The 22,633-nt window shown below is 41.6% G+C and overlaps 1 protein-coding gene across 16 annotated transcripts in view; it reads right to left on the reverse strand.

Moving 5' to 3' along the window:
• The window catches only part of DLC1 (DLC1 Rho GTPase activating protein), a 488,697-nt gene that overhangs the window by 36,436 nt on the left and 429,628 nt on the right, over positions 1-22,633 (reverse strand). Inside the window, exon 1 of one of the 16 annotated variants that reach the window (XM_025993521.2) lies at positions 10,142-10,512. The exons of 12 other annotated variants lie outside the window; for them this stretch is intronic. In XM_025993521.2, coding sequence (XP_025849306.1) covers positions 10,142-10,178 — 37 coding nt within the window. In that variant the 5' untranslated portion in view covers positions 10,179-10,512. Of the gene's footprint in view, positions 1-9,961; positions 10,513-22,633 lie in introns of those variants that run through there. 3 more of the 16 variants (XM_072763598.1, XM_025993522.2, XM_072763599.1) reach the window with 3 other exon arrangements.

Genomic DNA, 22,633 nt, shown 5'->3' on the forward strand with positions numbered 1-22,633 from the left:
AAACATTTATTATGTTTACTTTCTGTCTCTCCTCTGTAAGCTCCGAAAGGGCAAGTTTGTCTTACTTTCCTCTCTGATATATCCCAAGCACCCACAGTAGTGTGGAAAACACAAAGTAGTTGCTAGTTGCTTGATAAAGAAATATTACATAAATACAGCATGATTTTTTTTTTCTTGCAAAGTGGTCTTAATTTTTCTGACCAGGATCCACAATAAGAAATACAGTTTACATTATAACCTGGTACACAATTGTACATATGCATGCATCACACACGCATTATTTACGTACACAAACACGTGTTTGTACAAGCAATGCCAACTGAAACGAGTTTCATCAAATAACACTTAAAATACGTAATGCATCCTTACATTTTTCTATTCCATTTAAAAAATGGTTATTTGTGCCCTACCAGAGCAACTGGTTTGAAATATATTATTCTCACACTATAGCTTTTTCTTACAAAGAAAGAAAAAAAAGCAAACTAGGAACTTCCTATACGTAATATAGTACAGAGGAGAAGGCGATGTGACAGCCTGAACTTAGAGGTGGGAGCTGGGCTGCTTGAGCACCTGGTTTACGTTCGGTCTTTATTTAAGGAGGGGTTAGGATATCACATAGAAGACTGGGTGGGGGAGAGAAGATCCACGGTGAAGGAGACAGTGTAAGTCAGGAGGAGCGGTGCTGATGCACAGGTGTCTGTGAAAGAATAGTGAGCAGTGGGATTTACTGTAACACTGACAAAGGGAGGGAAGTGTGGGGTGGAAAGGAGGTTATCCCGCAGAGCACATATAAGCACCCCTTAGCCTGATTACCCATGGCGCAGCCAACATCAGTTCCTCAGATGTAAAACAGCTTTGCATCTGATCGTCTGATAACTCATCACAGAAAGAGGCTGACGTATCACCTGTAACAGGTGAGGAAAACAGGTCCAGGAAAGAATGCATTGCTTTGTTAAGTAGCCTTCAGAAAATAATCTCTCTGGACCTGTTTCCTCATCTACAAATCTGGGATTGCCAGAGGCTTTGTAAATTCCCCACGTTTCTGAGATTTCCTTTATGCCAATTTCCCCTTCTCTCTGAGACAACCTTTAGAATAGGTTCCATTTCTACTGTTAAGCTTCCAGATTCATCATCAATTACATGTGGAGAGATTTTTCTTCCCTCAAGAAACTGGATCAACAGTTCAGCTCCCCAATTTTGCAGATTTACTGAAGTTTATTGTGAAAATTTCTAATTTGCTTTTTAATACATTAATTCCTATAATTTTTTTAAATTTATTTATGATAGTCACAGAGAGAGAGAGAGAGGCAGAGACACAGGCAGAGGGAGAAGCAGGCTCCATGCACCGGGAGCCTGACGTGGGACTCAATCCCGGGTCTCCAGGATCGCACCCTGGGCCAAAGGCAGGCGCCAAACCGCTGCGCCACCCAGGGATCCCCAATTCCTATAATTTTTTATTTAATACATTAAATCCTTGGTTTGTCTCATGAAGCCTGTGTTCATATTACAGGGAACTCAAGCCTCTACATATTTTTGCTTATGTGTGTGTCTACAGTTGTCAAACTAAAATTCATCTCAATAGGAGGAGTATGCTTAGGAAACCCACAGAAAGCCCTGAATTTTCCTCTGCTTACTGAGCTTCTATGTTTGTGCTTCCCCTCGCCAGCATCCTGGCTTCTACAGAATCAGTGGGGTGGGTGCAGAAATGCTTCTTGGAGCTCCTCATCTTTTCTCTGAACCAGTAGGAAGCTGATTCAGAGTACAGGTAATTTGCTTAAGGTTCCAGAACTACCCTGCTCTCCCCAGCTAGACCACTGACTTTATGCATAATTCAACTGCCTGCAAAGGTTACTTTTAAATCACCAGACTGTTTTTCAGTACAAGGAAAAACTGCAAATTTGTGAAAGTTTTCAAGTGTTTTTTCTCTCTCTTTCTCCTGCTTGAGGTCTGGAGGCCGATATGTTGCTTTCTAATAAAGAACATTCCTAGAAATAATATAAAGTGGAAAAAAAGGACCCATTTTGCTCAATGATGTGATGACAACTTAATAAATGGTTTTGCCTTGAAAGAAGAAAACCTGAGACACACCCTACAAGCCTCTACCTGGGATTATGCACTTGAAGAGAAACTCCAGCAATGCTGAAATGAAATCAACTGAAATCCCCTTTGGGGATCATTTAGTTCAAGTGTTTGCAAAATACTGTTTCTTCATATTAAGAAATATGTGCTCTTCTCTCACAAAGGCAAAGGGTTCTGTATTCATCTGATCCCATGGTTGACATGGTTTGAACTCAGGTATTCCAGACTTAAACTGATCCAGTTACTTCCAGGAACTGAAAATACTTCCCAGCTAATTGGAAATTGGTACTTACTACCCAGCATAAAGAAGTCAAAACTAAAGTGAAAATAAACTATTCAGGAAATGGATAATGCATCATCACCTCTTTCTATTTCATTTTTATGTGGGGTGGATTAAAAAAAAAAAACACAATTTTGGTTAACACACACACACACACACACACACTTCTAGTACTCTACAACAAATATTTATGCATTTCCAAGCATGCCTTGCTAAGAAAAATGACTTGAAACAGTTCTTAAAATATAAAACCTTTTAAAGATAATTGCATAGATTAAGAAAACCATTTCAAGAAAGGAAACAATCTAAATAACATACTTGTAAGGGCTTTTAGTTTTCTGAGTTTTTTTTTTTTTTTCACAAAATGAAGCAGATGTTTTAAGATTATATAATTCACTTCCTTTATAACTTATGATTCAAGGCAAATACCTGGTAACAAACCTGAAGTGAGCCCCTCCCATCTCCAAGATGGAAGGTTTGCAGGCATATCAATTCTCTCATTTACATGTTTGCAAATCTTATTCTACTAAGTAGCCCCCAACCCCAACCTTCAGCTTTTGCCCCAAGTTCAACACTGCCCTAGAGAGGGAAACAGAAATAATTCTGTCAACTTAAGTGAGAAATAAAAGTAGTAGAGAGGAACTCTAGAGAAGCTGTCCACTCAGGGGGCGGCTGGGGGGCTCAGTGGGTTAAGTGTCTGCCTTCAGCTCAGGTCATGATCCCAGGGTCGTGGATGGAGCCCCATATCGAGCTCCCTGTTTAGTGGGCAGCCGGCTTCTCCCTCTCCCCTTGCTTGTGCTCTCTGTCAAATAAATAAATAAAATCTTTAAAAAAAAAAAAAAAGGCTGTCCACTCAGGTTTTAGGCCATTCTAACAGAGAGAAAAAAAGGAAGAATAGAACAAAACATTAAGTTGCCTTACACAAAGACGAATAAAAATAAAAACATGGTAGACACTGGTGAATGGAAGCTGCATTCTTATGTCTAACCTCAAGCAGGAAACACTGTATAATTGGACCTTCTCAGTTTTGTGCCAACAAGTGTAAGAAAAAATAAGGCCTATTGTCTTTTAGGTGAGCTAAAGAATTATTTTCATTAAAAATGCTGGTGACAACCAGCTCCCCAGACACACATGATCTAATGGTCAAACTTTAATTTGGGTCCATCTGTTTATTTAGAAAGGCTTCTGTTTTTATATGGATACATTTTTCCTCCAGACGTTAAGACCCTCATTTTGTTGTTCTCCCCAGTTTTTGTCTTTTTTCACACATGTGGGCAGGAAGGGGTCTGAAACACTGTTTAAACGCACATATGACCTTGGCCTAGTCACTGAACTACCAGGCCTCTCTGCTGCCCCTCACTGGGGAAGAGGCGATGTTTTTCCAGGCTGCCATTGCAAAGTTCTGGAATTTCCCCTGAAATGACTTAGAAATGCACAGGCATCATGGAAGATCCCTTTTTCATGCTATCCAGTTTGAACATGGGAGCTGTGTGGAGATGGTCCCCTGTGCGTTTAGTTTCTCCAGGCTCAGGAGGTGAAGATGATTTCAGAATTCTAGCATCTTCCATCTACTTTGTCACCTGGCTGTGACCAAGAGCAAGGCGAGGCTGTAGTGCAGCCATTTCACCTCCAGAGTCCCTTCCTTGTGGCTTCCTCAGTGCTCGCAGCCTGGGAAATGCGACAACCTCAGGGTGTGGAAACCTTCTGTCCCTCACACATCCTCCAGAGACTCCTGCAAGGAGAAGGAAGGCGCCTTTCTGACAAGCTTCAGGAAGCAGCCTCCAATCCTCTCTGCGGGACACTCAGAGGTGGGGCAGGAAGAGAACAAAATGTGGATGGGAGGTGTCAAAGGCATCTGAGGACTCCAGCTTCACTGACCTCAGCCTTCGGTGAGTTTTTGATTTTCCTCCTGGGGACAGGAGGGGGTAAGACATGAAAAGGCCACCAAGCAGAGGTTTGTGTGAATGGAAAAGGAGTATGCTTTCCACTGTGAAACTCGGTTTAGTAGCAAAATAAAATACAAGGCTGAATGATTAAGAGAAATCACCTCCCACATGAGCACTGTTGGAGAGGGACTCAGTCAGGTGTAAGTTTTACCCTTTGGTGTCCAGGGGCATTATCTGTTAACAGGCAGCCATTCTCAAGATGCTATTCAAAGATTTTCACTGACATCTGGAAGAAAATATCCCCTTAGAAGTAGTATTTTCAGGGGCACCAGGGAGATTCAGTGGTTGAGCATCTGCCTTTGGCTCAGGTTGTAATCTCGGGGTCCTGGGATCAAGCCCCGCATCAGGATCCTACAGGGACCCCGCCTATGTCTCTGCCTCTCTCTCTGCGTCTCTCATGAATAAATAAATAAAATCTTAAAAAAAAAAAAGAAGTAGTATTTTCAGATACTTTTATGGAATAAAGCATTATTCAGGGTAGTCCACAGAAGCTAGGAAATGGAATCCCAGATTCCCTCCTGAAATGTTAAAGACAAAGGCTCAGGTGTCCATGCCCCTGAGAGAGGATGCAAAAACCTCTCACTGGTTAATTCTGGACCCTGAAGTTACAGCTCCCCACCCAGGAGTTCAAGCCCCCTAGGAGACTGCAAAGTAACTGTGAGGCTCTCCAGAGCCACACAATATTGTCTTCTAAACAGAACCAACTCCAGCCAAGCAGAGTCCCCTGAGTTGCACGCGACAGCCACACACACCTGGTGGAAATCCTAGCTCTGTCATGGACAGTGAGTGATCTGAAGCAAGGAATGGAGCTCTCTCTCCCAAGACCTGATTTCCTCATCTGTAAAAGGGGAATCATCCCATCTGCTTTTTCAGGGTCGCTGAGGCGAAGGTGAAACGTGATTGTAAGAGCGAACTTGGCGATCAATTTCTGCCTCTACACTATATTCTATACAGAATACTATTAGTATTCTGTCAAAAGTCTGTGGATTTTTTATAAAAATGAAAAAAGGAGCATTCATACTAAAGACGGTTGACTGTTGCTTGTGAGAGACAAGCAAAAATATACAAATTTTTGTATATTTTTGGAAAAAATTTTTGGAAAAAAAAATATACAAGCTAAATACACAAGGCTTTCTTCCGGCCCACCATGGCAAGGAAGGTAGACTGAAAAAAATGTTAAGGCAGAGTAGACCTAATTAGAGAACCCCCAGCAGGACTACTCCCAACTCCTTATCATTGATCATGATAATCCTTAACAATAACACAGGATCCCACAAGGAAAGGGGCAGAGACAGGAAGAGCCCTTCTAGGCTGGGAATCTTACCCTTTTCCATTAATTAGATTTCTGACTAATTTGAGGTTGAAAGAAAACACCACTGATAGCACTCATACCAGAGTGCTATAAGGCAAATTTTAATCTTACAGCACTGCCTTTTTAAAAATATTTTTTTAAGATTTATTTATTTGACAGAGAAAGCTGGAGAGAGTACAAGCAAGGGTAGCAGCAAGCGGAGGGAGCAGGGAGCCCAAAGAGGGGCTGGATCCCAGGACCCTAAGATCGTGACCTGAGCTGAAGGCAGACACTTAACCAACTGAACCACCCAGACGCCCAGCAGCACTGTCTTTCTTAAAAAAGGAAGAACGACCCTCACTTCTCAGAATTCCTCCACAGGAAAAAGGCCCAGAATCGGACAGAAGGACAATGGTGAAAACTGTTCCAGAAGAGCATTTTTCCTCTTAATTTCAGGAGAGGAACTGGGGACTTCGCTTTTTCGGGACATGGTGTTCAGATGTTAACATGTTCTGGTTGGGCATTAATTCACCTTGATCACCACTGCAAGGAAAACTTTTTAGGTCCTGAATGCTGCATGCATCATTCCTTTGCACTGAAATCCCACCACTCCAAAGTATCTTAAGGTTAAATCCTGTGAAAATGAGCACTCAGTTAAACTCAGAAGAATGACCATGTTTAGAAATTAAATTCTTTCCTCTACTGGGTCCCAACTCACAGAATTCTCATCACTGAACTATGCAAACAGAAAAATTTAAGATTACCTTTCTCCCCAGGTCTGTTTTATAATTTTGAGAACAGCCTTGGCATGACATGAGCCTTGATGCCCATTATACCATGAGGCCAGGTTTGACTATAGTGTTCTAAAGCTCCAAGAATTCGGTCTTTAGTGATCTGGTAATATCCAGAGAGGAAGGGGAAACATCTGAAGTTATTTTTACTTTTGCAAGTCTTCTGGCTGTACAGGGAAAATGCTAGGGTGGGTCAAGTATTGTCTGGAGCCCTTCAGGTTTTTTTTTTTTTTTTTTTTTTTTTGCATGGCCTCATTTCCGTCTTCCTGTTGCTAGGAAGGAGATTTAAGCATGAGAAACTCGTGTTTACAATACTGGACCATCCTGTCCAGTACAAGGCTCTCTCCAAAAATGTACGATTCACTTCACCCACTGTACTTTGGATGCCCTCATTCTTGTGGATCAAATCACCCGTTTCTGCATATTTTGAAATGCCATATTTACCTGCCTCAGTCATAAAAATACCACTCTCATTTTAACATTGCATCATGGCTTAAAATCTCCATGGGGACACCAAGGGAAACTCAAGTACTTATTTTTGTATTCCAAACCACCTCTTGGAATCCCACCAAGCCTCTGATTGGAAGGCATCATAATGGGGCCTCCCATATCCCTTCTAGGTCCCATGCTGGTTCTACAAGAAAGAGTTGAAGTACTATATACATTTCTCACTCTCTTCCAAGTAATAACATTCAATCATAATATGCTTTTCTATTAATCTGGTATATTTTTCAGAAGCAACCAAATATCCCTTTTTAATGTAAAAACACCCTTAACATTTTGCTTAGTCTTTGCTCTTTAAGCCATAATATTAAACAGTAACAAAATAATAAAACAACAACAAAAAAGGCTTTAGGTTAAAGGGCAACTGGCCTCTCACCTTCCCTCCAGAACTATGGAAAATCCTTTGGTTGGCCCAGTGTATGAAAACTTGGAACACTGCCTTCAATTAGCCATAGTCAATTGCCTAACTCTTAAGGAGTAGCTGGTGTTTCTCCTAAGATCTAATATTGGTAAGCTAAAGTCACAGGCAAGTCAACAAAACCCTATTTCTCATCCACTCTAGGGAAAGATTTAAGTTGGAAGCTACTCATTTTGATCCTGTGGAGTTGGAGTTGGGAAACAAGGTCAGTCCCTGTTCTTGAGCTTCTGGCTAGTTTGGTGTAAGGTGTCACTCAGATTGAATGAAAAGAAAATCCTCTCTCTCTTTTTTTTTTTTTTTTTTTTTTTTGGTCAAAAGCAAACTTTTAAAGCAGCTGGAAGAGAAAGTCAGTCTGTTGTGCTTCATTTTAAACTCTGAACAGTAGTGCTAATGAAAAAAATATGCAGCCGGGCTTGGGCCACGCTGTAAATCTGGCATGCCACAATAAAAGTTAATACACGCAATTGCCAACATTTTCTCAGAAAATGTCTTGAAATAACTTCTGAATGCACATCTGCTAACTATTTGACACTCATTCCCCAGGATTTTAGTTCTTCTATTAGGGGGGCTATTGACTTACAGGGCACCCCTCTGGCCATCTGCTCCAGCCTGCAAGCCAAGATGGCACTGGGTGCCTCCATTAATTCCACACTTATGGTCTGCAAATTATCTCTGCAGAGGACCAGCCTGCAGTCCAGATGGATGCTGAATTAGTCAACCTCTTGGAGCTGCTGATAGATTTACATTCGGAGTTCTGCTGGGCTATTATTTTCCCTCATCCCTTCAGCAAACAGAGTTTGGGGGAAAAAATGTAATTTGAGACTCAGTATTCTACCTTGTCCAGAGCTGTGATTTTTTTTTTTTTAATCCAAATGCGTCATATATGCCACCCGTATGACTCTTTCTGTAATGGATGGCTGTGCCTAGGCTACACGGCTCCATCTCACCAACAAGGGCTGAAAAGAGCTTTCGAACCTCGAACATGAACCCATGTGGGTGTAAAAAGAAAATGAACCCATTTGCTAACTCTGTTGGGTGTAAAGAGGCTCACTCAAAACTAGCGTGCAGGGATCCCTGGGTGGCTCAGCGGTTTAGCATCTGCCTTGGACCCAGGGCGTGACCCTGGAGACCCGGGATCCAGTCTGGTCGGGCTCCCTGCGTGGAGCCTGCTTCTCCCTCTGCCTCTCTCTCTCTAATAAATAAATAAAATCTTAAAAAAAAAAAAAAAAAACTAGCGTGCAGCAAGGTTTTCCTCCACGGTGCAGATTAATAACTACCTGCAGGAGTTTCCTTCTTTTTTTTTTTTTTTTTTTTTTTTTTTTTTTTAAATTTTTTTTTAATTTTTATTTATTTATGATAGTCACAGAGAGAGAGAGAGGCAGAGACACAGGCGGAGGGAGAAGCAGGCTCCATGCACCGGGAGCCCGATGTGGGACTCGATCCCGGGTCTCCAGGATCGCGCCCTGGGCCAAAGGCAGGCACCAAACCGCTGCGCCACCCAGGGATCCCAGGAGTTTCCTTCTACAGTAATTAGCATAAACTGGGTATTTGTGGAACATCAGTACCAGACACGTGCTAAGCGCCCGCATTAGCTCCTTTGATCCTCTGGAGCCCAAGCTGCAGACGAGGGAGGGCAGAGAGGTCTCAACACTTCCCAGGTGCGCGCCGCCAGCAGCCTGCGGACCCACGGCTCCCACGTCGCGGCCTCACCGGGGCCGCTCCGACCACCCTCGCCACAGGGGCCGTGCTCTGGAAGGACGAACGGATCCACTGATAACCCTAATCTGCAAATCACACGTGGCACGGCCAGCTGGCTCGGCCCGGGCAGAAACTCCTTGGGCGGGATCAAAGTGTCAGCCCGTGACGTCGGGAGACGGGGTCAGGGGCACGGAGGCAGAGCGGGGCAGGGCTCCCAAAGGCCGTGACTTCCTTGCGAAAAAAGTCGGGTCGGGAGGCGCGCTTCCTTCCTTCCTTCCTTCCTTCCTTCCTTCCTTGCGCGGCCCAGGCGCTCGGCCCGCGCGGGCGCCTCCTCCGCGGCCAAGGGCGTGGGCATCTCCACGCGGCTCGGTAGGAAACCCGGTTCGGCGCCCCGGCACGTGAAGGCACCCCCGCCCCTTGCCAGCCAGGGTGGTGGTGGGGAGGGGGCTCTGCTAAACACCTTCAACACTCTCCAGGGGCCGGCAGCCACCGGCCACCTTCCTGAGGCTGAATTACTTACTTTCCAATATTTGAAAAACCAGTTTGAAACTAAAGCCATTCTCCAGCCCCCCCCCCCCAATTTACTTTCAAGCAGTTTCAAAACACAAAACAAAACAAAAAAAAACCAAAAATGATTTTCAAATTGCCCCCGCGGCGTCAGCACCCCTACATAATGCAAAGTCCCGGGGAGTCCGATTTTGCGCTTGGAGAGCGAGGGGCCTGCGAGCCCCGAGCCCTGACGTCGCCGCGGGGCCGATGGTGGGAAGGCGGTGGCCAGCGCCCCTCGGACGCAGGACAGCGGGACCGCGGCGCCCGCGCCCCCCGCCCCCCGCCCCCCGCCCGACGGGGGCGCCCCCCAGGCCTGCGGGGCCCCCGAGCCCAGCGGCCAGCGGTCGCCACCCGATGAGGACCTCCCTCCCCAACCCCGGACCCTCGTTCCCCCCCGCACTCCACCTCCTCCTCCACTCCGAGAAAGCTGGACGACTCGGTCCCGAGCCGCGTCGGGAAGCCGTTTAAAGGCACAGAACGACAGGCACCGGCTGGACAAGGCGGGGTGACATTTCCTCCGCGGCGAGGCCCCTGCGCAGCTGGCTCCCGCGGCTGGCCCGACGGCAAGGCACGGGTCTAGCTTACGTGTTAGGATCATGATGTCCGGCTTCCTCCTGCACATCAACCGTGGCGGGGGGCGGCGGCGGCGGCGGCGGCGCGGGAGGGAAGTCGAGGCAGCGCCCAGCCCGCTCAGCTCCCGCGCCTGGACCCACGGAGCCACCCGACACGCGCGCGCTGGCGGCTCCTCAGCGCATCCTGGCTCGCCGCTCCGTGCCACGGCCCCGGGAAGGACGCAGGGGAGAGAGCGCTCAGGGCGAGGGGCGAGAGGCACCGGGGCGCTCGCTCCCGCTGCCGAGAAGGTCGGCCATGGCCGGCTCCCGAGCTAAGCGCCCCCGCTCGCGCCGGCGGCCGGAGCGCTCTGCCGCCCGCGCGCCCCTCCGGCCGCGCCCTCCCGCAGGGCCCGCCCCCGAGGGGAGGGGCGAGGCCGGCCGCGTGCCCGCCGGCGCGCCGCCTGGGTGGTGGCCCCGGACCCCGCCCGTCCTGGCTCCGCCCCCGCCCCGCCCCCGCCGCTGGGCGAACCAACCACAGCCTCAGGCGGTGCTCTGGCCCCGCCCCCGCCCCGCCCCGCCCCCGCCCCCGCCCCGTGCCCGCGCCCTCTCTGCCCCGGGGCAGGAATAGTCTCCTCTGTCCTCCCCGTCCGCAGCGGGAAGCGCCCCAAGCTCTCCAACTCTTGGCCTCAGGGGTGCACGCAAACTCTGAGCTGAACTCTGGGATACCGCGCACTTTCCCTCTTTTTTTTGGTACCTTCGCACACTTAAAAAAAAAAAAAATCTCTATTTTTTCCCCCTCCCTTACGTCCCGGTGGGAACCGCATAAATTTTCAGAACCGAGGGGAAGCGGGAGGTAGGGGTGAATCAGTGTTTCCTCTGCTGTAAAATGGGGAGAATAATACCTGTCCCTTGGACATTCATCATTCATTGCTAAACCCCGCGGGGATAGAGAACAAATACAAGTTGTTATGTTGATCAATATTAAATATAATGTATATTATAATTAATATTATTCAATTCCTGCTCTATTGAGGGATTCGGTTTTCAGTCAGCACGTGTGGAGTTTACTGTGTGCACATTCACGGTCGGTATTTTCCAAACTATGGACCTCAGACCACAACCCAATGCAACCTGCAAGTGGTAGGACCGGCCTCTGTATCAGAGAATTATAATCTCTGATGGTGATAATCCGCGTTTTTACAAACCTTAGGGTGATTTGGAGGCTTTGTAATTTGGGGGCCCCTGATATCACAGGAAGTCTCATTTTTAAAGATCACAATTGAATATGACCTCTGTAAGATTTTTAAAAATTCAGAGCGGGGTTTCATGAAAATTTACTCTGGGGCTAATTGGTGTTTTCTGCCTATTACCTCTGCGCAAAGAAAACCACTACACCCATTCATTCAAAAATATGTATCAAGAGCATTGATTATGTGCCAAACACTGTTCTAGACTGGAGCTATAGCAGCAAGCAAAAAAATCCAAACATCTCTCTTCCCTCCTAAAATTTATCTCCCAGTGGTGAAGATGCACTAAACAAAGTAAACCGTGAAATATTTACAGTGTCTTAGATGGAGAAACGTAAAGCAGGGGAGGGGAGAGAGGAGTTGTGGGACAGTTTATTTAAATAGGGTTAAATACAAACTGGAGACTTTAGGCTGTCTTAATTATAGCTTAAAAACATATTGATTTCCTAGGCATTCCTTAGTTCACATAGAGGAGACTCCTTTTTACCCCAGTTTTTTTTTTTTTTTTTTTAAACAACAATAAAAATGTTAACTCCACTGGCTCTCTAATGTACCCAAATCAGAATTCTGGCTCTGGAGAATGGCCTTTCAGGTTTTGGGATCTAATCAATAAATAGTTCCAGGGCTTTTACCTACTCATAACAGCTGGGGACACCAAGGTAAGCAAGGGTACGTCCACCTCTGCCTGTGCAGAGTGTACAGTCTGGTGCGGAAGTAACAAGGGCCTTGTGGAAAATGAAGTGCTATGAATGTGCAGGAAGTGGAGCCCAAGACAACAAGAAAGACCTGCTCTCTGAAGTCTGGATGCTGGGGGAATTGTCAAAACGCTCGCAGTTGTCAACAAGTTGGAGTGGGATTCAAGAGGAAGTTGGAAAAGTAAGGGCAAGAACTTTTCTGATTCCCTGCATGACTGTGTTAAGGATTGTTTTATCCTTTACAGTTATAAACAGTGAGAAGCTATGTTAATGGACGAAGACATCCCATAGGCAGATCTGCATTTTGAGAGAACCACTCAGGTTGCAGTGTGTACTTTAAGCTTAGAAAATAGGATATATTTCTATTCATATCCTAAACATACTAATTTCGCTTATTTATTAAAAATTCAAACCTTAAAAATACAGATATTCTAAGCATCTTCTCCAAAACATATCAACTCTTAGAATAAGTTCTTAATGTTTATTAGTTAGGTGAAGTTGCATTCAATTTAATTAGGTTCCTAGGAGTTTATGCAATCCCTATACATCCAGCCCCCACTAAGTATTTCAGAATAAAACATACTGCCCTTTTTGTCTCTTTTTGTTCAAACTTCATTCCTTTCTCCTTGATTATTGATGATGTCTTTTCTGGGTCTTCTCTAATTTCATCCTATTTCTCTGGAGGTTTCTGCTATGTGGATAGCTAGCTCATCATCTAATAATATCAAATAACTCCAAAAACATTTTCCTTGGTGAGATATTGTTATGCATTTGGCCTTCACTGAATCTCAGCACCTTCTTCCATTCTTTGGTTTATCGACATAACCTGTGCCCTGGGCCAAATCTCAATTTCATAGTTTTAATTCTTTTTTTTTTTTTTTTTTTTTTTGGTGGGGGAGGGGAAGGAAGGGCAGAGGGAGAGAGGAGAGAGAGAATCTTAAGCAGGCTCTGTGCCCAGTGTGGAGTCCAACATGGGACTAGATCCTAAGACCCCAAGATCATGACCCGAGCTGAAATCAAAAGTAGGGTACTTAACCAAGCCACCCAAGTGCCCCCAGAGTTTTAATTCTTACCCTCTTTAGAAATGGACACGCTACATTTTGAAGGCTGCTACACTTGCAGAATAGTGGTTGGAAGCAGGACTTTTGTAGCAGGCCACTTACTAGTTGTGTGATGAACACATTATTTTGCCTCTGAAACTTTAGTTTCTTCATCTTTAAAAAAACGATGTTGAACTAGTGCCTATCTTATGAGGTTTTTAATGAAGATTGAATAAGATAATGTACATAAGTGCTTGGCACATAATGAGCACTTGATGTTAGCCATTATTATTACATATTACTAAGTGAACACATCAAACAAAAACATGAGATTTCTATTTAAATAATCATCAGGAGTAGATTAAAACAAAACAAAGTGAGCCCTTGACTTTAACCTTTCCAAATCTGAGGAGCTTTTACAAACTGGGGGAAGGGAGGAGTGAAAAAGTCATTAAGAATATCAACAAATAGCGATGCTTTACCAGATAAAAGAGGGTCCCCAGGACAGCTCAGACTCCTTCTTCTTCATTCAACCTTCAACTCATCACCCAATGTTTCATTGCTTCTGTTGTGGGCAGATGACATTAGACTAGGCTTGTTAGCTGATTTGCATTAACACTGGACTCTAAGAGGCCGGGATTAAGTGGCTCATTTCCCCACCAGAAGTCTATGGTCCTCCAAAATCCCTTTAAACATGATGATAAAAACCATCACAAATTACATCAGATTTTGTGGCTACAACTTGACCCAAAGACAAAGACTTGTGATATTTACCTCCTGCCATGCTCTTCTCAGTTTGGGTATCAGGTTCACGGAAGCTACTCACAGGGATATACTACTCTATTTGGATGTTTTCACATTCAACTGTGTATTAAGGCAAGAAAATCACATGGGTAATTCCTAAACTGTGTGACAAAAAGCTAAATGACTAAGAGGTCACCTCTCTGTTTCCTATTCTATATTAATGATTGATATTAGATATCATTGATACTACCCAAGGACATCCTCTAGCATTTTTTCCACTACAATGTGTTTTTTTAAAAAAGAGTAAAACTAAAGTGTCTATAGGTACTCAGATAATACTGCTGAGGAAGGCAGGCCATAGTGGGGTAGGGAGAACTGGGGAACCCAGAACTTCCCCAAAGGGGCAGGGTCAGTAAGGCTCACTTGACTGTTGGCATGTGTTAACAGAGCAACCCCTTGGTTCTGGGCTTAAAGATTTTTCTTTTCTCTTTCTTTCTTTCTTTCTTTCTTTCTTTCTTTCTTTCTTTCTCTTTCTTTCTTCCTTCCTTCCTTCCTTCCTTCCTTCCTTCCTTCCTTCCTTCCTTCTTCTTTCTTTCTTTCTTTCTTTCTTTCTTTCTTTCTTTCTTTCTAAAGATTTTATTTATTCATGAGAGACACAGAGAGAGAGAGAGAGAGAGAGAGAGGCAGAGACACAGGCAGAGGGAGAAGCAGGCTCCATGCAGGGAGTCTGATGTGGGACTCCATCCCGGGTCTCTAGGATCAGGCCCCGGGTTGAAGGCAGTGCTAAACCGCTGAGCCACCCGGGTTGCCCTAAAGATTTTTCTAGAGCCTCCTAGCTTTCTATAATTTTATTTCAAACCTCTCAATTTTTAGATGCTGGCAACTAATTAAAAAAAAAAAATCTAAACCCATTCCAAGTAATTTCAACTTTGGGCTTCATTTAGCTCCAGGGCAACTAGTTTAAACCTCTGCTCTAGTGATATGAGCCAAGCGATGTCTTTGGAAATTTATTTCTCTCCCACAGGAACTAAAAGCCTCCTGAGCGTGGAAAATGTTGTAATATAATTTGTGTTCAATGGAGCGTTGGGAAATCAGTGTGGAAAAAAAATTTATTTGTAATGTTCAAAGGAAATATGGCAAATAATAGAAAGTTTTGAAAATCATTTTTAAACGGTATTCAATGAAGAGAAATAATTAAATTTGAAATGTAATGGTTGTCCCTAAAATATTCACTTATGTTTAAGTTTCCGTGACTCACATCTGGGTTCTTTCCCTACTATCCACCCTTGTATTTAGCCTTTTCAGAAATGTTTAAAATCCAAATGCTGGAGGTATCACATGGGGAAAGAGAAAAAGAGGATTGGGCAATGAAACAGATTCACCCCATTTTAGTTTTACCTAGACTAGCTCCCTTGTTCAGTCAGATCTTTTTTTAAAGATATTATTTATTTATTCATGCGAGACACAGAGAGACGCAGAGACATAGGCAGAAGGAGAAGCGGGCTCCATGAAGGGAGCCCGATGAGGGACTCAATCCCAGGATCTAGGGATGCTCAACCACTGATGCTCAACCACCCAGGCATCCTCAGTCAGATTTTTTTTTTTTTACTACTTCTTTTGAACAATTTAAAATACAGGGAGGGTGACTTAGTCTACCAGTGATGTTTTAGTCAAGAGGGAGGAGTCCCTTTGTTCCTTCCTGCGTAATATAATATAAATCTACTTTTGGGGCAATCACTTAAACCCCAGTTATGAACCAGCCGGACATAATATGTTTATCATGCAACAATTATTTATTAGACCTTGGAAAAGGCAGTGTGCTGGTGAAACAAAAATGAACAGGAATAAATACATCTTTGGGATGTAATGTATAGCCTGGTAACTATAGTTCATATAATTGTACTACATATTTGAAAGTTGCTAAGAGAGTAGATCTTAAAAGGTTTCATCACAAGATGCAGGCACCTGGATGGCTCAGTCGGTTAAGTGTCTGACTCTTGGTTTCAGCTCAGTCATGATCTCAGTGTTGTGAGATCGAGTTCCTCTCAGGCTCAGGCTGGGCTTGGAGCCTGCTTAAGATTCTACCTCTGTCTCCCTCCCCCTCCCCCACACACTCACTCTCAAAAAGTTTAAAAAAATTTTCATACAAGAAAAAGTATTTTGTAACTATGTGTGGTGACCAATATTAACTAGACTTATTGTGGTGATCATTTTGCTATGTATATAACATTTCAACTCTGAAACTAACATAATATTATATGCCAATCATATATCAATTAAAAAATACTTCGGTAAATATCTGCCCCCCTCCCACCCCCATAAAACATGAAGAAAGGGCTTGAAGGAGAAAATTCATAGGTGGAAAGAGGTACAGATACAGCACTGTAATAGTTGAGTGGAGGATTTGAAAATACTGAATTCTCATTCCTGATATGATAAATCAATGAACACTTTTTCCTGAGATAATTACAATATTTGCAGTAGAGTCTCCTTCTGAAGGCAATGCCACTTAGCAGCTTGGGTACCCAATTAGCCCAGTGCCTCAAGGCTCAGCATGTAGGGAAGGAGGGTGCCCAGAAGTAATGGCACCAAGTCAGAGCTCTCGCCGCCCCCAATTTCCATTGGATTTTCACCAGTGACTGCTCTGGTTCTTTCATGTGGGCTCTGACATTATAAAAATTAAGCCAATGAAAAGTAAAAATTGATTCTATGAAAGAAACTGGGCTACTTTCCCATCGAATTAGCCAATTTTAATGGCATGCTTTGATTCTTTGTCTATTCTGACATTGTTCTCCATTTAACAGTACTTTTTTGGGGCTTGTAGCAAGTAATTCATTTAAAGTTGAATAATGGACATTTTTTTTTAAGTTCTACAAATATGAAAGTGCAACTAATATTTATACTTTGCTTTCTTATTTAATAATTATGTTAATATTATTAATATTTAATAATTATAGTACATATGAATTCTATGATTATAAAATATCTACTGTTAGAAAGTTTAGAAAATATGGAAAAGCATAAAGAAAAAAATAAAACCTCCTCATACTCCTACTATCAGGGACAATGGTAGACACCTGTATTCCATTTTTTTTTTTTTAATTTTTTTATTTATTTATGATAGGCACACAGTGAGAGAGAGAGAAGCAGAGACATAGGCAGAGGGAGAAGCAGGCTCCATGCACCGGGAGCCCGACGTGGGATTCGATCCCGGGTGTCCAGGATCGCGCCCCGGGCCAAAGGCAGGCGCCAAACCGCTGCGCCACCCAGGGATCCCCTGTATTCCATTTTTATGTCTATCCTCTCCGTCAAATTTTTAAGTACAGATACTTTGTTGTACAAAATTGGGATCATAGTATATATTGTTTTGTAATGTTTTATTTCATTTTATATACATACATAAATATGACATTTTATAGTTGCTTCATGTTCTGTCTTACGGATTTACACGTATTGATTAACCAATGTTGAATTTCTAATTTTTCAGCATTTTATGTAATGAACATTCTCATATAAAAGTTTTTAAAGAGCAAGAATGATAATTTCTTTAAGCAAATTCACTTAGGTACTTAGTTTTTTTTGTTTTTAAAGATTTTATTTTTTATTCATGAGAGACACAGAGAGATCGGCAGAGAAATAGGCAGAGGGTTCCCTGTGGGGAACCTTATGTGGGACTCCATTCCAGGACCCTGGGATCATGCCCTGAGCCAAAGGCAGATGCTCAACTGCTGAGCTACCCAGGTGTCCCCACTTATGTACTTTAAACTAATAACCCAAATGGTATTGGGACATTTGACTTATATTTCTCAACTGTCATCCAGAAACTTTGTGCTTATTTTACATTTAATCAGTGGTTGAATGTGCCCATTTCTCTTCATTAAAGTATTGTCATTTCCATTCCTTCTGCTAATTTAATGAGCAAAAAAGTATTATCTCATTACTGCTTAAGTCCACATTTGTTTGAATACTAAACTGGCTGAATTTGTTTAATTGTAGTAAAATAACATAAAATTTACCATTTTAGCCATTATTAAATGTACAGAGTAGTGGCATTGTGTCTGTTAACTTTGTTGTACAACTATCATCACCATCCACCTTCAGAACTTTTCCATTTTCCCCAACTGTTATCTCTTTAACAGTAATTCCCCATTCTGCTCCCCCACGCCCCAGCCTTCTGGAACCAGGATTCTATTTACTGTCTCTAGGAAGTTGACTATTCCAAGTACCATATATATATAAGTGAAATCATACAGCACTTATTCTTTTGGTTTTGGTCCTTTTGTTACACTGGTTGAAAAATGTTCATATTTATTAACTAGCTGTTTTTTAAAAAATTGCCTATTTAGTCCTATAGCTTTTTTCCCCCTCAATGAAGCATTTTTCTTTTTGTTACTGATTTTGAAATATTATTTACACATTAGAAATATTAAAATAGGGATCCCTGGGTGGCTCAGTGGTTTAGTGCCTGCCTTCGGCCCAGGACATGATCCTGAAGTCCTGGGATCGAGTCCCACGTCAGGCTCCCTGCATGGAGCCTGCTTCTCCCTCTGCCTGTGTCTCTGCCTGTGTGTGTGTGTGTGTGTGTGTGTGTGTGTCTGTCTCATGAATAAATAAATAAAATCTTTAAAAAAAAGAAATATTAAAATATTATAAAATATTTTTACTAGTTTGTCCATCTGCCTTTTAAGCTTGTTTATGGTATTAAAAAAACAAGATTAAAAAAATAAATAAAAATAAAAAACAAGATTAAAACAAAATTCAAAGGTCTTACTTATTTGTTCTTTTCAATTATTAACTAGGAGTTTACTTAAGTAGTTTTCTCTATATAATTTGAAGCCAGAAATGTTAACACAAAATCAACTTACAAAACAAGGTCATTTAACATGTGGCATTTTTTGTTTTATTTTTAATGATAGGTTTCATTATTCACTCAACGAGTCTAGCTGTCTTACTTAATTTCCTATCTTCCCTAACACCACATAAAGAGATGCTCTGCATAGAGGGAGGCCTCCACAAAAGCCTCTGCAAAAAAGCTAGCAGGGTCAGAGTACCAGATGGAGACCAAGGGGTATTGAATTTTTAAGACACTTTTTAACTTTCAAATTCTCCCTAAGTGTAGTGTGTGTGTGTGTGTGTGTGTGTGTACATCTATCTACTAGTTAATAAACCTTAGGTTATCTGAGTTTTTCTGGAACTAAGTACAATACCAGTGTGGCCATTTTGGCCTTTCATCTTGTGTGCAGAAAACTATTTTTAGTATTGCTCTCTACCATTTTGTTCAAAAGAGCCATTTATTGGAAAGATATTCAACACTCATGGATGGGTAGAATTAATATTGTTAAAAAATATCCATACTACCCAAAGCACTCTACAGGTTTATTGCAATCTCTATCAAAATACCAACAGCACTTTTCACAAAACTAAAACAAATAATACTAAAATTCATATGGAGCCACAAAAGATCCTGAGAAGCCAAAGACATCTTGAGAAAGAAAAGAAAAACAAAGATGGAGGTGTCACTATCCCAGATTTTATCATACACTACAAAACTGTAGTAATCAAAACAGTGTGGCACTAGCACAAAAATAGACACATAGACCAGTAGAATAGAAGAGAAAGCCTGGAAATAGACCCATGCTTATCAGGTCAGTTAATCTATGACAAAGGCAGCAAGAGTATACAATGAGGAAAAGATATAGTCTTTTCAATAAATGGTGGTGGGAAAATTGGACAATAACATGCAAGAGATCAAACTGGACCACTTTCTGACACATACACAAAAATAAACTCTAAATAGACCAAAGACCTACATGTATGACCTGAAACCATAAAAATCCTAAAAAAGAACATAGATAGTAATATCTGACATCCATGGTAGCAACATTTTTCTACATGTTTCTCTGAAGGCAAGAGATTAAACAAAAGCAAACATAAACTGTCAGAACTACATCAAAATAAAAAACTTTTGCACAGTGAAGAAAACCATCATGGAAACAAAAAGGCTACCTACTGAATGGAAGAAGGTGTTTGCAAATGAATATCCAATAAGGAGCTAATAATCAAAATATATAAAGAACTTATACAATGCAACATCAAAACAAAACAATCTATTTTAAAAATGGGCAGTGAATCTGAATTGATATTTTTCCAGAGAGAACATACAGATGGCCAACAGACACATGAAAAGATGCTCAATATCACTCATCATGAAGGAAATGCAAATCAAAACCACAATGAGATATCATCTCACACCTGTCGGAATGGCTAAAATAAAAAAAAGACAAGAAATGTAAGTGTTCATGAGGATGTGGAGAATAAAGAACTCTCACAAACTGTTAGTGAGAATGCAAATTGGTACAGACACTGTGGAAAAGGGTATGGAAGTTCCTTTTTTTTTTTTTTTTTTTTAGTATGGAAGTTCCTTAAAAAAATCCAGAAATATCATATTATTTCTGATCCAGTAATTCCCCTACAGAGTATTTACCCAAACAAAACAAAACACTAATTTGAAAGGATATATGCACTTCTATGTTTATTGCAGCATTATATACAACCTAAGTGTATTTATTGGAAAGATATTGAATGGAAGATACCTAAGTGTCCATCCATAGATGAATGGAAAAAGAAGATGTGTGTGTATATATAAAATATATAATAGCATATTGTGCAGCCATAAAAAAGGATGAGATCTTGCCATGGATAGACCTAAAGGGAATTATGCTAAATGAAATAAGTGAGACTGAAAAAGACAACACAGGTTGCACACTTATGTGGAATCTAAAAATCAAAATAAATGAATAAACAAACAAAAAGCACAATCAGACCTATAAATACAAGAGAAGAAGCTGATGGTCCAAGGATGGGGGTAGGGTGGGAAGATGGGCAAAACAAGTAAAAGAGACTGAGAAATACAGGCTTCTAGTTATAGAAAGAGTAAGTCATAGGAATAGAAGGCATAGCATCAGGAATACAGTCAGTGACAGCATCATATGGTGACCGACTGTACTTACATTTGTGGTGAGCATAGCATAAGGTATAGAGAGAAGTTAAATCTTCATGTTGTGCACCTGAAACTAATGCAATATTGTATGTCAACTGTACTCAAAAAACTAAAATTAAAAAGTTTTAAAAAGTAAAGGAGCCATTTATGTGGTTCCTCCTACTTTGACTTCTATTATTTTTTTTTTACTTTGACTTTTAAATCAATATCCAGATGTCATTCTAAAGCATTGGCTCAAAGAAAATGATCTACCATGGTTTTGAAAATATGAGGTTTTTTTTTCAGTAAGGAGATGTTTTGTGTTCATCTAAGTTGTAATGTGTTGATGTTTCTTTATAGTAGATTGTAGATTGGGTCATAAAATAATGATAGTATGGCATGGGCTTGAGCAATGTCTGAAAAAAATAAACAGGCCTTTTTCTTAGCTGCGAACTACAGTATGTTGGTCATTACAGTGTTATTTCTGGAAACTCCTACACAGCTCCAGATCATTAGCTTACTTTAATAGGCAACAGGAGAATAGGCCTGAAGTATGTCATCAAGTTTGGTTTTTCATGCATAACCAATTTGGTCAATTATCTCTTATGGATTCAGTTGAAGTAAGCTGCATTTTGGGGAACTGCAAGGCAAAAATGATACATTTTTAAAGTAGACCTGGCAATAAGACTCATGAATTATGGAAGACTGATGTTTGAAGACTTCTAAGAGAATAGACTGGATTGGATCTCTCCAATACAAATATACTGCTGTTAAACAAACAACTATTTCTGTACTGATTATTTTCATCTTTTGGGTGAATTGACAAAACAGACATATAAAAGGCAAAAAAAAATTAGAAAAGCCTATTGAATTTCATAATTGAGGGCTCCAGTTCTGAATTTCTAAAAAAATGAATCTATGAGAATCCTGAAGTTCATGCATGTATAGAGGAAAGAGATCTGATATATAAATCATGTCCCTAACTTGTTCATAATCACCATCAGTGGCCTTGAGTTGCTTATAAATCCCTTGCTCCTTAGTTTATTTTAAAAATGCATATATTATATACAATATACTACATATTAATCATATATTTTATTGTATATAAATAAAAAGATATAATTTATATGACAGGAGGGGTACTGGAACATTTAGCTCAGGATTTTAAGTTGTAGAAACAAGTTAATTTAGAGGTAAACATTATCATTACAGATAAGGAATTCAACTCAGGTTACATAGCTTGCTTGATATCATACTTCTAATAATTAGGGAAGCCAGAACTTGAATCTCTGCGATGATGATTATGACCAGGGCTTTAAAGTCAAACTATGTGAGTCTGAAGCACTGTCTCAGGTCTCCTCTTCCCTTATATGTAAAATGAAGGATTTGGACCAGATGTTCTCTTAGGTCCCTTCAGCTTTAGGTTCTAGTTTGTCTTGATACACAGAGTAACACTGAATTTATATTCACATTCACTTCCTTGTATAGGGTTCTAAACACATCCAGCATTAAAAAATGCTACTAATTAAATACAAAAATGTTGGAAAGGAAAAGGCATTTACTCTGTGGGCTACCATGCCTCACAGCAATTCAGAAAAGAAAACCTTGGTGGTCCGCTGAGTGTACGGCTGCAAATCCCAGGACTGTACCTGCCATGGTAGAACTGTGTCCCCTTGAGGGCCAGTCTCTTGGGTCTCCTGGATCTGTTCCAGAACCACATGTTTCATAAATCTGTAAGTCATGCTCCTCTTTCTGGGCAAGCTTCCTCTGCTACCACGGAGGCCTCAGGAGGTACGTGTTTTGGTCCGTATACGCTAATGA

Source organism: Vulpes vulpes, chromosome 7 (assembly GCF_048418805.1).
Source record: "Vulpes vulpes isolate BD-2025 chromosome 7, VulVul3, whole genome shotgun sequence".
NCBI lineage: Eukaryota > Metazoa > Chordata > Mammalia > Carnivora > Canidae > Vulpes > Vulpes vulpes.